The 16892-nt window shown below is 46.0% G+C and overlaps 1 protein-coding gene across 1 annotated transcript in view; it reads left to right on the top strand.

The window, feature by feature from the left end:
- Positions 1–16892, top strand: part of LOC143766098 (cyclic AMP-responsive element-binding protein 3-like protein 3) — a 333158-nt gene that overhangs the window by 206188 nt on the left and 110078 nt on the right. The window contains exon 7 of the mRNA XM_077253493.1: positions 10677–10745. Within this exon, the coding sequence (XP_077109608.1) occupies positions 10677–10745 (69 nt within the window). The remainder of the gene's footprint in view (positions 1–10676; positions 10746–16892) is intronic.

Below are 16892 nucleotides of genomic sequence, written 5' to 3'. Positions count from 1 at the left end.
GGTCCCAGGGGGAGGTGGCGCTGCAACTGGGCCTATCAGCAGGTCCTCCGCTAGCGGGGCAGGGTCGGCGGGCTTACCGGCCGATGCAACGTCCTCCCTCGCGGCTGGCTCCGCTGGTGGTGACATCGGTGGAGACGTCGGCAGCAACTCGAGCAGCGGTACAGGAACCGAGGTCGGGGAATCCTCCGCTGGCGTCTCCTGGGGTGCGGCCTTGGCCTCCACCCACAGCTGGAGAAGTTGCCCAATTAAGTCTTCTATCTCGAGCTGCAGGAGACCCGCATCGGCAGGGGAGACTGAGCCTCTATGCTCTTCCGGGTAGCTGAGGGAGTTCTCCACCTCGACCCCACACTCTGGGTCTGAGCGGTCAGCCATCGCGTCCTCCACGTGGGTCACTTCCTGGTCTTTTTCCCGCTCTCTCCTTCGTGGGCGGTTTTCTTTTTCGTTGTCTCCGCCCTCCATTGAGGATTAGGAGGCGGATCTCGGCTGCTAACGGACACGTCCTCAAGGTACAGAAATACAGACTGGGCGGCAATTGTCTTTCGCGCTCTTCAGCTTGTCTACGCCCACTTCAACACCCTTCTTCTTCTCCTGCGCTCCTCTTAGTGCTGTAATGGCGGCAGTTTTGGCAGGAAGTGGCAATACACAGTCTTTGCAATAAGTCACAGTTCAAGCACAATTCAGACACAGTCCCAAGGCACACCTGACCTGATTCTTCAGGCTTAAGTAGATCCTGTTCATGACGCCAAGTTGGAGCGCCCCCAGACGCAGGGCTGCGGGGTACTCATTACCGGGCCTCTCAGTCTCAGTCCTGGGGTTGTCACGGTGGCTAGACCCGGTCCATGACCCTGCTAAGGGGCGTCCAATGAAAGGTGTGATGGTGATGCGTGGTGCAAGGCGCGATGAATAACGAGGACACAGGGTTGCAGTCTCTTTACCTCTTTACTGAAGGCTTCAGGATCCGCAATCCAGAGTACTGCTAACCGGCTGAGACCGGCCGGTCCGAAGGCACATCCAGAGTTTCCTTTGCAAGTGGAAATCAGTGCCTACCTTCTAGCGCCTGTGTGTTGTAGTACCTCCCTGCTGAGCACCACGGGATAGTCCTCACAACTGTTGTGTCTGTTCTGATGTTCTTTCTCTGTCCCCCAGATGATATGAATAGGACGCACCCGTATGACGGGTAGGCCTGGAGTTCTTCCGGGACCCTAGCATCGCCCCTCTCCCACAATTGCCCCCTATGTCTGCTTAGGTGATTTAGGTGAGACAGCCAACCTAAAATTAACTGTCCTGCCGCTGTTTGAAGTACTGCTTGGAGCCTAATACTTCCTCGGCATTCCGGCCACCGGCTACGCGCCTCAGTAGGATGTTGCCTCGATCTTACGGCACGACTCCTACTGGCTTTATCTCCTTGTTGCTGCGATCTCGTTTCTCACTTCTCCACAGTAAACCTCGCTTCGTTTCCTTTCTTAGGATGCCACTGCATTCAAGTGCAGGTGCGGCTCCGTAACGTTCTGTTCTGTTCGCTAGGCCACTGTCAGGATCCCACCCCTGACAGAGACCCCCCTGAATCTTCCCCCGCAACACCCTCTGCCACAGGATGTTGCCTGGATCCAACTGAGTCAGCTTCTGACTAACTTCCTATCCAGCCCCCAGTTTTACCAGATTGTGAGGAGTGGCCTAATACATAGAACCCTTTGCTCCCCCTGGTGGCCAGAATGTGAAGTGTAATGTGTGACTGTGATACCTGGTCAGGTGAACGCCTTAAGTGCCATCAGATGTACCATCACTCCCCTTAGCGACGGAGCGTCAGTACTGCAACGACCAGGACTCTGGGGCGCTCCACTAGTATAATCGGAAAATATTTTTAAGACTTAGAAGTCTGCCCACTAATTCATCGTCGTCAGCAGTTTTTGTCACCTACAAAGAATGCTTTCCTTTCTTTTAATTGTACATGGATTGTGCTTTTAGTTAGAGCAGAATATTGCTGGATTTTGGAATCTTGGGCTTAATTATTTTGAAAGACTATGACCAAGAGAGGAGAGGCCTTAAATGTAAGGTTCCATCTGGTAAGGTCGCATTGTTGTTGACAGCGATCCTTACATAGTATAAACAAAATCTCCGCTAAGCAACTTACATTTCCTCTATATATAGTGAATAAGGTAGTAATAGTACTGAAACACATTCATATAGTCAACGTTTACATACAGGGCTGGCTCCATGCTTTTGTGAGCCCCACGCGAAAGAGGCTCAGTGGGCTCCTTTAACACATACTACAATACATGATGCACAGATACGGCAAAGAAATATAGATATAGTACAATGCCAAAGATTTCACTTACTACTTCCATTACATGAGTGATATCTGTTGAAAATTATTCTGTCCATTCCCGTAGAATGTATTTCCGCAAGAACAGGGTCCTCTCCCCTCTGTACCAGTCTGTCATTGTAAATTTGTTTAATGCAAACGATATCTATAACTCTGTACGTAACCCCTTTCTCATATACAGCACCATGGAATTAATGGTGCTATATAAATAAATAAATAATAATAATAGTAGTAATAATAATAATAATAATAATAATAATAAATTCTACAATAGCTCAGAAACTGGCAAATCCTCACAGCGCACAGTGCATGCCCTGGTGGGATTCAAAAGTCTGCAGTCAGTGACTGCAGCCTTTTCATTTTAGACCGGACAGTATAATCCTCCATATAGTACCATACAGTATTATGGGCAGCATATAATGCTCCATACAGAGTAATGGATGGCATATAATGCTCCATACAGAATAATGGACCCCATATATTGCTCCATACAAAATAATGTACCCCATATAATGCTGATGGCTCTAATGGAAAGTGAACTCCCGCTTGCTCACGTCCCCGGCACTTGCCTGGGTGCATCGGATAATGTTGCCAGCCCTGTTTACATAGGTCTTAAGCCTAATTCATGAGTGTGTTTGTTGGAGAGAGACTTGCCTTATTCAATAAAGGGGATGTCCACTACTAGGACAACCCCCTTTTGATCAAAATGTTTGGCCCCTAAACAATAATTCAGCTTATACTCACCTCCCATGCCGGAACCGTTCCCACAATGTTGGCACTCATTCTCCCTGAGACTCTCGTGCGGTGTTGTGACATGTGATGCCAGCACCCAATCAGAGCTGTTGTCATTGTCTCCACCTTCAGACAAAACGAACATGAAGAGAAAATCAAGGGTGAGGGTGCGGGAAATGACTGGAGGACAGAAGGTGCAGTCCAGGGCACGGGTAACAGGTGATGATGGGGGTCCAGGCAGCCTGGAAGCAACTTAGGATCCACCTAGCCAGGTGGGTTTCGATGCCTCCCTGCTGCGCTCTCTTAGGTCCTTGCTGCTTAAAGCTCTGCTCAAGTTCCTCTCCTGCATGTTGCTTCTAACCTGTATGGCAGACAACGTGAGCCTATCACGAGTGCTGCCTTCTCACTGGCAGCACAGGGCTCTTGGTCTCTTGCAGTGCCTCCGGGTGTTTGGTGTGGCCAGGGAGCTTGCAGTCCCCTGCATTCCAGATTTGGCTGTCGTGGTGTACAGCATCCACACAGCCAAGGACTCTTTGTCAGTGCTCTGTTCTGGTGTGAGATTGGCTACAGCTCCACTCCTCAGGTTCTCCTCATCTGCTCTCCTCTCACTCTCAGACTCGACTCACTAACTCCGCCTCCAGGCCAGAACTTATAGGGAAGCTCCCCTGAAACCGTGTGTTAGAGCTCCCTCTTCTTGTCTCGAGTAGGAAAAGTGTTGGATGCTGGTATTACCTGGTAAGGGGACCCCTCCTTGCTTCCAGGCATGACATCACCCCCTGTGAGGTAGGCAATGCCACTGTGGCAACCGGACTCCTGGGGTACCACAACGACATACTTTATCATTTTCATATTCTCTCCTGATAGATCCCCTGGACCAGTCTATAACACACTTCCAATCTCAATGGGAGAGAGCTCTGAACTGCACCTTAACAAGGGATCAATGGAGGTGTATCTTTACCTTGACACATAAATCATCCATCAGCTCGCGATTTTAGGTGGTCAGCTACAAACTACTGAAGCGATGGCTGGGGGACCACCATGGTGCAGGGAGACTACCGTACACAAGATGAGGTGCAAACAACAAAGGGTAAATTTATTGGAAGGCAAGGAATGAAGTGGATGAGGAAGGTGCAAACAGGGGTATGCAATGGCAAAACATAATTTACAAGAGTTGTATTCTTTAGCTGGGCTGTCAAATAGCACGGTGCTCCAACTATTACAGAATCAACATACGTCACACAAGCAAATGCAAACAATAAACAAAGAATAATGTTACTCTACGTATAGCCTCCCTGGCCTCTACTAAGCAGGCCACACGGCTGCCGTGTTCTGTCTATTGAAGCCTACACTAGGCCCTGACATGTGCACAAAACAGGAACAAACGCACGGTGATGTTGGGGACTCAGATCCAGTCCCGGGGGCCCCAACAGTCTAGGACGGCGGTGCGCACGGCTCTCTGTCAGCTCTGTGAAACGTGGTCTTCTCCTTGCTTCTGGGTCCTGGAGGTGGTCCTGGAAACTGTAAATCCCTTTCTCGGTATCTTCGTGGCTTCTCAAACTAGCACAAAACAGCCACCTTTGCTATTCCCAAAGAATCTGTCCAATTTCATGAGTCCAGTCCATCCCAGGCTGTGGCACCTCTTTTACAGGTACAAGTTCAGCACCGACATACTCTGCAGCAGCTTCTGATCTGTTCACACACTCCCAAGGCTCAACTCCTTCCCCTAGCACAGGGTAGTTCATTTTACACAAGTCTATTCCAGGGGGAAGCAGAACATTCCATCATACCAGACAAGGGGGTGCTGTCTCTTTAAGTGGCTGCGTGTTCCTACTGTCCATAACAGCACCACCCCCCTACACTACTCTCTTGATGGCACAGGGTCCCAACTCACCTACACTCTATATTTTCAGATGCTAGTCCTACTAACCTACTACTTATTTTTTGGACATGCAAATTCCTGTCCTCTAGTGATTCGTAAACTCACAGATCTTACAGATCACAGACCTCATTTCAGACCTTGACCCGACTATCGTTCTCCTCCATCACAGTGACATTCCATTAAATCATATGAAAACTCGATTCTGAGGCATTTCATTAAGTCTGCTAGAGCATGTATTCCTTTGTTATGGAAAAGTGAGACCACCCCGACAATCCCACTTTGGTTTTCCAAAATAAACAACATTATGGAAATGGAGGATCTCACCTCCATGATCAACAACTCTCATGATTCTATAAAACATGGTTTTACTGGCTGGAAATTAAATCTTTAGCTGATTACCTTGACCTTTTTGGGGAAATGTACATATGTTTTCTCTTCAGGGCCCTTTATGATGTTCCCCTCCGCTCATCCTCTTCCCTTTACACACCTTCCCTCATTCCCCTTGTCTTTATGTTTTTGAGTTTTTACTTCTTTTTCGTTTCTCTTTACCATTCCTCTTTAGTAATTTACATGGCCATGTAATGATTTAAAGATTAAGTTTGAATCATCACCACGCTGTTATATTCTAAAAGACATTGAGCTAATGCACAATCAGCGATTACACTTTGGAATATATTTACTTCTTTTACCTTGTTCTAAATGTTATGGAGATACCGTTTCTGATTTCCATGCGGTTTTGTTTGACTCATTACCTGTGGCATAATTGGTGTCTTTTGATAGGATTTGTAATTATATTTCCTCTCCAAAACTCAATAAAGTTAACCCCTTAGTGACAGAGCCAATTTGGTACTTAATGACCAGGCCAATTTTTACAATTCTGACCACTGTCTCTTTATGAGGTTATAACTCTGGAACGCTTCAACGGATCCTGCTGATTCTGAGAATGTTTTTTCGTGACATATTGTACTTCATGATAGTGGTAACATTTCTTCAATATTACTTGCGATTATTTATGAAAAAATGGAAATATGGCAAAAAAATTTAAAATTTTGCAATTTTCAAACTTTTTATTTTTATGCCCTTAAATCAGAGAGATATGTCACAAAAAATAGTTAATAAATAACATTTCCCACATGTCTACTTTACATCAGCACAATTTTGGAAGCAAATTTTTTTTTTGTTAGGGAGTTATAAGGGTTAAAAGTTGACCAGCAATTTCTCATTTTTACAACACCATTTTTTTTAGGGATCACATCACATTTGAAGTCATTTTGAGGGGTCTATATGATAGAAAATAACCAAATGTGACACCATTCTAAAAACTGCACCCCTCAAGGTGCTCAAAACCACATTGAAGAAGTTTATTAACCCTTTACGTGCTTCACAGGAACTGAAACAATGTGGAAGGCAAAAATGAACATTTAACTTTTTTTGCAAACATTTTACTTCAGAACCATATTTTTTATTTTCACAAGTGTAAAAACAGAAATTTAACCATAAATGTTGTGCAATTTGTCCTGAATACGCCGATACCCCATATGTGGGGGTAAACCACTGTTTGGGCGCACCGCAGAGCTTGGAAGTGAAGGAGTGCCGTTTTACTTTTTCGATGTAGAATTGGCTGGAATTGAGATCGGACGCCATGTCGCGTTTGGAGAGCCCCTGATGTGCCTAAACAGTGAAATCCCCCCACAAGTGACACCATTTTGGAAACTAGACCCCTTAAGGAACTTTTCTAGATGTGTGGTGAGCACTTTAAACCCCCAGATGCTTCACGGAAGTTTATAACGTAGAGCCGTGAAAATAAAAAGTCAAATTTTTTCTACAAAAATTATTTTTTGCCCCCAAATTTTTATTTTGACAAGGGTAACAGGAGAAATTAGACCACAAACGTTGTTGTGCAATTTCTCCTGAGTACGTCGATACCCCATATGTGGGGGTAAACCACTGTTTGGGCGCACCGCAGAGCTTGGAAGAGAAGGAGTGCCGTTTTACTTTTTCAATGTAGAATTGGCTGGAATTGAGATCGGACACCATGTCGCGTTTGGAGAGCCCCTGATGTGCCTAAACAGTAGAACCCCCCACAAGTGACCCCATTTTGGAAACTAGACCACTTAAGGAACTTATCTAGATGTGTGGTGAGCACTTTAAACCCCCAAGTGCTTCACAGAAATTTATAAAGTAGAGCCGTGAAAATAAAAAATCCTTTTTTTTTCCTCAAAAATAATTTTTTAGCCTGCAATTTTTTATTTTATCAAGGGTAGCAGGAGAAATTGGACCCCAAAATTTATTGTGCAATTTACGCTGAGTAGGCTGATACCCCATATGTTGGGGTAAACCACTGTTTGGTCACATGGCAGAGCTCGGAAGGGAAGGAGCGCCGTTTTGGAATGCAGACTTTGATAGAATGGTCTGCGGGCATTATGTTGCGTTTGCAGAGCCCCTGATGTACCTAAACAGTAAAAACACCCCACAAGTGACCCCATTTTGGAAACTAGACCCCCCAAGGAACTTATCTAGATGTGTGGTGAGAACTTTGAATGCCCAAGTGCTTCACAGAAGTTTATAATGCAGAGTCGTGAAAATAAAAATAAAATTTTTTTTCCACAAAAAAGATTTTGAAGCCCCCAAATTTTTATTTTGACAAGGGTAACAAGAGAAATTGGACCCCAAAAGTTGTTTTCCAATTTGTCCTGTGTACACTGATACCCCATGTGTGGGGGGGACCACTGTTTGAGCGCATGGCAGAGCTCGGAAGGGAAGGAACGCCATTTTGGAATGCAGACTTTGATAGAATGGTCTGCGGGCATTATGTTGCGTTTGCAGAGACCCTGATGTACCTAAACAGTAGAAACCCCCCACAAGTGACCCCATTTTGGAAACTAGAGCCCCCAAGGAACTTATCTAAATGTGTGGTGAGAACTTTGAATGCCCAAGTGCTTCACAGACGTTTATAATGCAGAGTTGTGAAAATAAAAATAAAAATTTTTCCACAAAAAAAGATTTTTTTTAGCCCCCAAGTTTTTATTTTCACAAGGGTAACAGGAGAAATTGGACCCCAAGAGTTGTTGTCCAATTTATCCCGAGTACGCTGATGCCCCATATGTGGGGGTAAACCACTGTTTGGGTGCACGGCAGAGCTCGGAAGGGAGGGAGCACCATTTGACTTTTTGAGCGCAAAATTGGCTGTGGCATTTAGAGACCCCCTGATGTACCTAAACAGTGGAAACCCCCCAAATCTAACTCCAATCCTAACCCCAACACACCCCTAAGGCTTCTTTCACACTTCAGTTGTTTGGAGTCAGTCAGCTCCGACATAGTGACGGATCGACGGATCCGTCACAATTGTTGAGAAAACGGTTCTAACGGATCCGTTTTTTTGACGGATCCGTTACTTGGGGGTTGTCTGGGAAAAGTATCTACTATTTGGAGCATGCGCAATTGAAAAAATGGATTGGGGTGACGGATCCGCCAAAATGACGGTAACGACGGATCCGTCGCCCATAGGCGGCCATTCTATGGAATGAAGAATGCGACAGATCCGTCGCAAACCGCCATTTCGGCGCAGACAAAAAACTTTACAATGGCCGTCAATGTCTAGATGACGTCTGCCAAATCTCGATGGATCCGTCGCATGGCGGATGGAACGGACGACCATCTGCCACAATCCGTCGCTAATGCATGTCTGTGGGAAAATAGCGGATCCGCAAAAAAAATGGCGGATCCGCTATTTGACGAAAATGGCGATTTCAGACTGACGCCAAAAGACTGAAGTGTGAAAGAGGCCTAACCCTAATGCCAACCCGATCCATAATCCTAATCACAACCCTAAGGATAATCGCAACCCTATCCCCAAAACAACCATAACCCTAATCAGAACCCTAAATCCAACACACCCCTAATCCTAATCTCAACCCTAACCTCAAACCTAACCCTAATCCCAATACACCCCTAATCCCAACCCTAACCTTAACCCTAATCCCAAACCTAACCCTAATCCCAAACGTAACCCTAATGCCAACCCTAATCCTAACTTTAGCCGCAACCCTAGTCCTAACTTTATCCCCAACCCTAACCCTAGCCCTAACCCTAAATTTAGCCCCAGCCCTAACCCTAAATTTAGCCCCAACCCTAACCCTAAATTTAGCCCCAACCCTAACCCTCTCTCTTGCCGGCCGGCAGATGGCAGCAGAGAGCGGGCGCACTGCGCATGCGCCCGCCATTTTCTTTCCATAGGAAGAAGCTGGCGGGCAGGAGGGGACGCAGGAGGACCCAGGGACACCGGTAAGTATGATAGGGTCCCCGAATCCCCCTATTTCTCTGTCCTCTGATGTGCAATCACCAATCACATCAGAGGACAGAGAAGTACACATCTCTTTTTTTCTTTTTTGCGGTCGCCGGTAAACAGTTAATTACCGGCAATTGCAAAACAGGGGTCGGTAAAAACCGATCCCGATCATGTTCTTTGGGGTCTTGGCTACCCCCAGCAGCCGAGACCCCAAAGATCTCCCAGGTGCCGGCCGGCGGGCGCACTGCGCATGCGCCCGCCATTTTTTTGCCGGGAGAAGATGGCGGCGCCCATCGGAGGCCACGAGGAGCACCGGGGGAGACAGGTGAGTATCGGGGGGCCATCGGGGGCAATCGGGGACCCATTTCTCTGTCCTCTGATGTGCGATCACATCGGAGGACAGAGAAATTAAATGGGAAATCGCGTTTTTTTTTTGTTTCGTTTTTTGCGACTGCCGGTAAACGGTTAATTACCGGCGATCGCAACTCGGGGGTCGGTAAAAAAAAACGCAAATCATGTTCTCTGGGGTCTCGGCTACCCCCGGTAACCGAGACTCCAGAGAAAATCCGACTCTGGGGGGCGCTATTCACTTTTTCCACAGTGCCGTTAATTAACGGCGCTGTGGTTTAAGTACCCTTAGCGGCCGCCGTTAAAAGGCGTATCAGCGGTCGTTAAGGGGTTAAACTTCTAAAAAAAGTAGTGGACAACTTCTTTAAGGAGTGCCGCTCCACAAATCATACTTCAGTCAGAGACTGGAGTAAGATTTGTGATGTACAGCATGCCACAGCTAGTCAAGAATTAGACAAGTGGCGATAGCCACTCCCTGTCCCACCACAGCAATGCCTATTTGGGGGAGCTGGCCAAAAATTAATAATTTTGTAATTTTTCAAATATTTTATGCTAGACATCTTGCGTAATTGCTTGGTTGAAATGGCATCTTTGTGCTTTCTGTAGGACTTCCATTTTTGCCTTTTTTTCCACCCCTTCTTTCAAGAGCCATATTTTTTTTCATCCACAAAGCTGAAAGCTGAATAAGGGCTTGTTTGCAGAATAACACAGTCATCATCTGCATCAAAGACAGGGACCTCACATATTACATTATATGTTGGGAATTGGTTAAAGACTAAAGTTGCCCCAAAACACTAATTTTGTTAGGACCAGAAGATCAATCATTTTGTTCACTGCAGAGAAGAAATATTGTCAAATCTATCTGTAGCTTAATCCATTTTCACGCTAGAGATCGTATTCAGCTGCACAAGCATTAGGTCATTAGGTTACTGAAATGTTGGCACATGCTTCTGAAATAAAGTCTTGAAAATCTTAATATGCAGTTGTAAATAATGATTTGATGAATACAAAGTGCAACATAATCTGCCAAATCTATTTTCCTTGTAGAATGTGGTACAGTATATTATATAAACCTCTGAAGAATCTTTTCTGTCTGCATCTTTTAGGATGTCCGCTTGTACTGCTCAGAATCAGGAACTCCACCGCAAAGTTCTAATTCTGGAGAAACACAACTTGTGAGTGGTTTATCTTTTACAAAACACTTTATTAAATTGAATTTGAATTAGAAACTATTAAAAAGGTATCTTTGAGAATGCACCCCTACCCAAATATTTATATGGTCATGTTGCTGTGTTGAACATAATGCCATTCTCACTTTTATTTATCCACTCTGTTGCTCCTTGACTGAAAACTCACTTTTTTAATGCAAATGATAGTAAAGTACTCTGGGTATGTCAAGGCACCTCTACTTCTCTGGCTCTATTCCCAACCCAGTCCCACTTTTCTCGGCTCGACTGACAGCTCACTGTGTAGCCAAGCCAGTGAACTGCCAGTTAAAGGAGTTGTCCGGTCAAAATCGATAAGTCTGCAGACACTCTGTGTGACTACAGACTTATAAATCCCCCAAGCGCACGCACTGTGCACTGCCGGGATTCACCGGTTTCAGATTTCAAATTTGAAGTCACAATTCAATATTTATAATTTATTATTCATTCTCATCTGGACTATTGTAACTCTCTACTAATCAGTCTCCCTCTTACCAAACTCTTCCCTCTCCAATCTGTACTGAATGCTGCAGTCAGGATCATATTCCTCACCAACCGTTACACCGATGCCTCTACCATGTGTCAGTAATTGCACTGTTTACCCAACCACTCTAGAGTTCAATATAAACGTATCACTCTCACCCACAAAGCACTCCATGGTTCAGCATCACCCTACGTCTCCTCCCTCATCTCAGTCTACCACCCTACCCATGCCCTCCATTCTGCTAATGACCTGAGGTTAACATCATCCATAATCAGAAACTCCCACTTCCGTCTCCAAGACTTCTCGCGTGCTGCGCCAATTCTTTGCAATGCATTACCCAGGATAATTCAATTATTTCCCAATACCCACAGTTTTAAGCGTGCCCTAAAAATGCATTCCTTCAGACTGGCCTACCGCCTCAACGCATTTATTTAACTATCCCGGTGTTGCCCATTCAAAATTTTCTTAATAACCAGGACCCTTGTATCATGTTCATTTAATTGCCCTATGTGTCTGTACTTTTACAAATTCTGGCTGGTAACCGGTTCATGCAGCATTACAGAAACACCCGATTTATTACATTATGGCTGGTCAGAACAGTTAAAGCAATTGTTATCATCCACCTTTCGTGTCTCCCCTATTTTCTCATTAATTGAAAGCTTGCGAGCATGGTCCTTATTTCTCTTGGTACTTGTTGTTTATGTGATTATTGTCATTCTGTAATGTTTTTTATTGTCTGTACGATTCCCCTCTAAAATGTAAAGTGCTGCAGAATATGTTGGTGCTATAGAAATTAAAATTATTATTATGTTAAAAAATATGCATGTTATATTTCTTATCTTATAACATTTTTAACAACTGCTGTAAAATCAAACTAATGGTGCAACTTTCCGACATGTCTCATGAGACAAACAGGTTTAGAGAACTGGAAGCAATGAAAAGGAAACAGGATAAAGGAATATTATCTGTATATATTGTGAGGCAGTGACTGGTTTTACATGTAAGGGTCGCTGTGTGTTCCCTCAGGGTGCGCACGGAGGCATATTGAGGTCATGGGAGTGCATTGCAGTCTCAGGCATACCTGGGATTGCAATGCAAAATAAAAAGTAAGCTTTAGGGAAAACCTGTTCTGGGCTTTTGTGTTTTGAAACAGACTACAGATGGTAGTGGTGCAATCCGTTTCATTCCTGGCTGGGGTTTCCATGTGGCTGAAGGCCACAGGTTGCTAGTTAAAATACCCTGCAGTATAGGTTTGGGTGTGTCAGGGCCAGAGTCAGTTTGGTGTTTGCAAGCAGGCAGAGCAGATGGCTTTGCAGATCTCAAACCTGTGTGAGGCAACACAGGGCCAAGCGGAGCCAAAAGCCCTGGCACTCTCAGCATACACAGTGGTGCAGTCACCCACGGCAACCGGTCTCAGAGGTGGATTGGTGTCTTTATTAGCTGTAAATTCAAGGATATGGTTTTCAGCTGCGATCCGGAGGATGTAGTGTGCTGTGCATTATTTGTGAGTTAACCATTAAAGAGGCTTTTATTTTTAACTTTGCTCGGTCACTGCCTCATCACTGCACAGCGAGAATACTGCTGCACTACAAAGGCTTCTAGGTGACTTGGAGAGATAGGTGGATCCAGTCACCTACATACCCCACCCAAGTGTCTGAACACACAAGATGGAGTCTGGGTGTTTGTGCACTAGCAGTGCTGGCTGGTGTGTGCCAGAGTGAGACGTGTTGGAAGGATGCCTCTGAGTGTAAGAGGTATCTGGGCACATGTGTGGACATTGCTGACAATTAACTTACACTAAACCGTATTAGGCATACTGGGGCTCAACGAGGACCGTGGGTTCTATGAAGCGGAATGGCTGCCAGACATGCACGGGTTGCTGTGTGTTACCAAGATCCTGCAGAGAGGTTTATGCTGTGTACTAATAAATCGTATGTACTTTTTAACCCGGAGTATCCTGGTACATTCCTCAACGACCAGCCAAGTGAGTACTCCCTGTCCACTGATAGTGGAGAAATATATATATATATATATATACACTCACCGGCCACTTTATTAGGTACACCATGCTAGTAACGGGTTGGACCCCCTTTTGCCTTCAGAACTGCCTCAATTCTTCGTGGCATAGATTCAACAAGGTGCTGGAAGCATTCCTCAGAGATTTTGGTCCATATTGACATGATGGCATCACACAGTTGCCGCAGATTTGTTGGCTGCACATCCCAAAGATGCTCCATACAAGGCAGGATGGATCCATGCTTTCATGTTGCTTACGCCAAATTCTGACCCTACCATCCGAATGTCGCAGCAGAAATCGAGACTCATCAGACCAAGCAACGTTTTTCCAATCTTCTACTGTCCAATTTCGATGAGCTTGTACAAATTGTAGCCTCAGTTTCCTGTTCTTAGCTGAAAGGAGTGGTACCCGGTGTGGTCTTCTGCTGCTGTAGCCCATCTGCCTCAAAGTTCGACGCACTGTGCATTCAGAGATGCTCTTAGGCCTACCTTGGTTGTAACGGGTGGCGATTTGAGTCACTGTTGCCTTTCTATCAGCTCGAACCAGTCTGCCCATTCTCCTCTGACCTCTGGCATCAACAAGGCATTTCCGCCCACAGAACTGCCGCTCACTGGATTTTTTTTCTTTTTCGGACCATTCTCTGTAAACCCTAGAGATGGTTGTGCGTGAAAATCCCAGTAGATCAGCAGTTTCTGAAATACTCAGACCAGCCCTTCTGGCACCAACAACCATGCCACGTTCAAAGGCACTCAAATCACCTTTCTTCCCCATACTGATGCTCGGTTTGAACTGCAGGAGATTGTCTTGACCATGTCTACATGCCTAAATGCACTGAGTTGCCGCCATGTGATTGGCTGATTAGAAATTAAGTGTTAACAAGAAGTTGGACAGGTGTACCTAATAAAGTGGCCGGTGAGTGTATATATATATATATATATATATATATATATATATATATATATATATATATATATACATACATAGTGAGGCTGTGGCCTCTGATACAGCTAGGGGGCGCTGTTTGTCCTCCCCAGAATGTGCATGCAGACAGATGAAGTCCATAGGTGTGCATGAGAGTCACGGATTTCCGGTCCGGGTTTTCCAGGTGGCTGAAGGCCACAGGTTTGTGTGTGTTTAAAAACCCTGCAGTAAGGGGTATGGGTGTGTCATGCTGTGTCAGGTCGTGTCAGGTGTGCGAGGTGCACATCAGCGTCAGTCTGGTGAGTGCTGGTCTGCAGAGTGCATGGAGGCACAGGCCAGCAGAGCCAGCACCCAGGGCAGCTGAATAGCCTGGCACCCGCAGCGTACACAGAGATGCAAGTCATCCATGGTACTGGTCTCGGATGTGGACAGTCCTGTGCCCGGAGGTGGATGTCCTGTGCCCAAAGGAGTCGGATGTGGACAGTCCTGTGCCCGGAGGTGGATGTCCTGTGCCCGAAAGAGGACTAGCATGTGCAACGATTGCAAACAGGTGGATAAGGTGCCCGGCTGCTATCCGGAGGATATCCTGAACTGTGTACGACTGTGTGAGTAAAGAGTCTGTAAAGAGACTGTGATACAGCAATGCAGGACACCCACGAGAACTAGTCAGAGGAGGGCTGGCGTGTGTAGTGTCTGCAACATATGAGGCTGTGTGTATGGAGACGTATAGAGACTGTGAGATGGCGTGCGGTCACCCAGGGAAACTGGACAAGGGAAGTCTGGCCTGTTTAGGGACCGCAAATCTAAAGCCATGTGATATGTATTGCTTTTAACCGGTGTAAACTGGTCACTGATAATATCCACTGAAGTTATATGCATTTATGTGAATTGGACTTTAATGCTGTGAAGAAACACATTAAAAGAGACTTTTGTGTTTGAATTTGTGGGTCACTGCTTCTTCACTGCGTACGATGCTACTGCAGCTCTACAATATATATATAATGTAGTGCAGCGGTAGCACACTTATGCAGTGAGGAGGCAGTGACCCAAGAAAGTTCCAACACAAAGTCTCTTTAATGTGGTTACTTCACAGCATTAATATCCAATTCATACAAGTATGTACCATTAATGTCTAATTCACAGCACTACATAGTACCCGGTATCCTCCAGGTCTCTGCCAGGAACCATATCCTCTGGATTACAGTCACTAAACATGCCAGTCCACCGCTCACTGGTTGCCGTGGGTGACTGCACCACCGTGTAAATGTGCTACTCACAGCTTTGCACAGTACACGATATCCTTCAGTTTACAGTCACTAAACATGCCAGTCCTCTTCTGACCAGTTGTCGTGGGTGACTGCACCACTATGTTCTCTGTGGGTGCCAGGTGTCTCAGCTCCCTTGGCTGCTTGGTTTCACTTGCCTGTGTTGCCTCACACAGAAGCTCTGCAGAGCTAGCTGCTCTGCCCTCTAGCACACACCAAACTGGCAATCAACCTGACCCTGACACACCCAAACCCTTTACTGCAGGGATTTTAACTGGGATCTTTGGCCTTCAGCCACGTGGAACACCCAGGCCTGGAATTAAACAGACTGAGCGACTACCATCTTGCAGTCTGTTACAAAATACAAAAACTCCAGAGCAGGTTTTCCCAACTCTGCCTTGGACAATAACATGCTCAAGACTAACACTTATTTTTAGACTGCATTGTAATCACAGCCAAGCCTCTGACTGCAATGCACTCTCATGGCCTCCATACACCTCCATGCAGATCCTTGAGAGAACACACAGCGATCCCTACCTGTGACATCAGTCACTGTCTCATAATTGTAATCACAGCTACGCTTGCGACTGCAATGCACCCCCATGGCCTCAATACACCTCTGTGCGCATCCTGGGGAAAGCATACAGCGACCCCTACCTGTGACACCAGTCACTGCCTCACAATCTATAATATAATGCTAGGAGCGTCACTCTGTCCGAAGTCTTTATAGAATGTGCAAGCGCGACACACCTGCGCAGACTGGACCCCACAGAGTTATGCATCCGGGAATGAGGATTGTGACCCAGGAGGGTTGTGGCACCGGAATTGGCGCCTGCACAGTCTGCACTTTTCGGTGCCATTTTTATACTGAATCTATATATAAAATACGTCAGCGGAGCAATCCAGCCACTTTCTACTGAATATACTGTATATAGAAAATATGTCAGCGCAGCAAGACAGTGACTTTTTCTGCACATGACAGAATGGGGGCACAGGATGGGAGCAGAATATGACAGAATGGGGTACAGGATGGGAGCAGCACATGATAGGATGTGAGCACCACATGACAAGATGGGGTGCAGGATGGGAGCAGCACATGACAGGATGTGAGCACCACATGACAGGATGGAGATGCAGGATGAGAGCACCACATGACAGGATGGGGGTGCAGAATTGGAGTAGCACATACCAGGATTGGGGCAGCACATAGCAGAATGGGGGTGCAGGATGGGAGCAGCACATGACAGCATGAGGATGCAGGATGGGAGCACCACATCACAGGATGGGGGCGTAGGATGGGAGCACCACATGACAGGATTGGGGCACAAGACAAGGATTGGGGCACAGGATGGGAGCACATGACAGGATGAGGGCACAGGAAGAGAGTAGCACATGACAAGGTGGAGGCGCACAAAACAGGATGAGGGCGC

The sequence above is a fragment of the Ranitomeya variabilis genome, chromosome 1 (assembly GCF_051348905.1).
Source record: "Ranitomeya variabilis isolate aRanVar5 chromosome 1, aRanVar5.hap1, whole genome shotgun sequence".
Taxonomy (NCBI): Eukaryota; Metazoa; Chordata; class Amphibia; order Anura; family Dendrobatidae; genus Ranitomeya; species Ranitomeya variabilis.
Note: the sequence above shows the minus strand (reverse complement) of the source record. Positions and strands in the feature narration are given on the sequence as shown.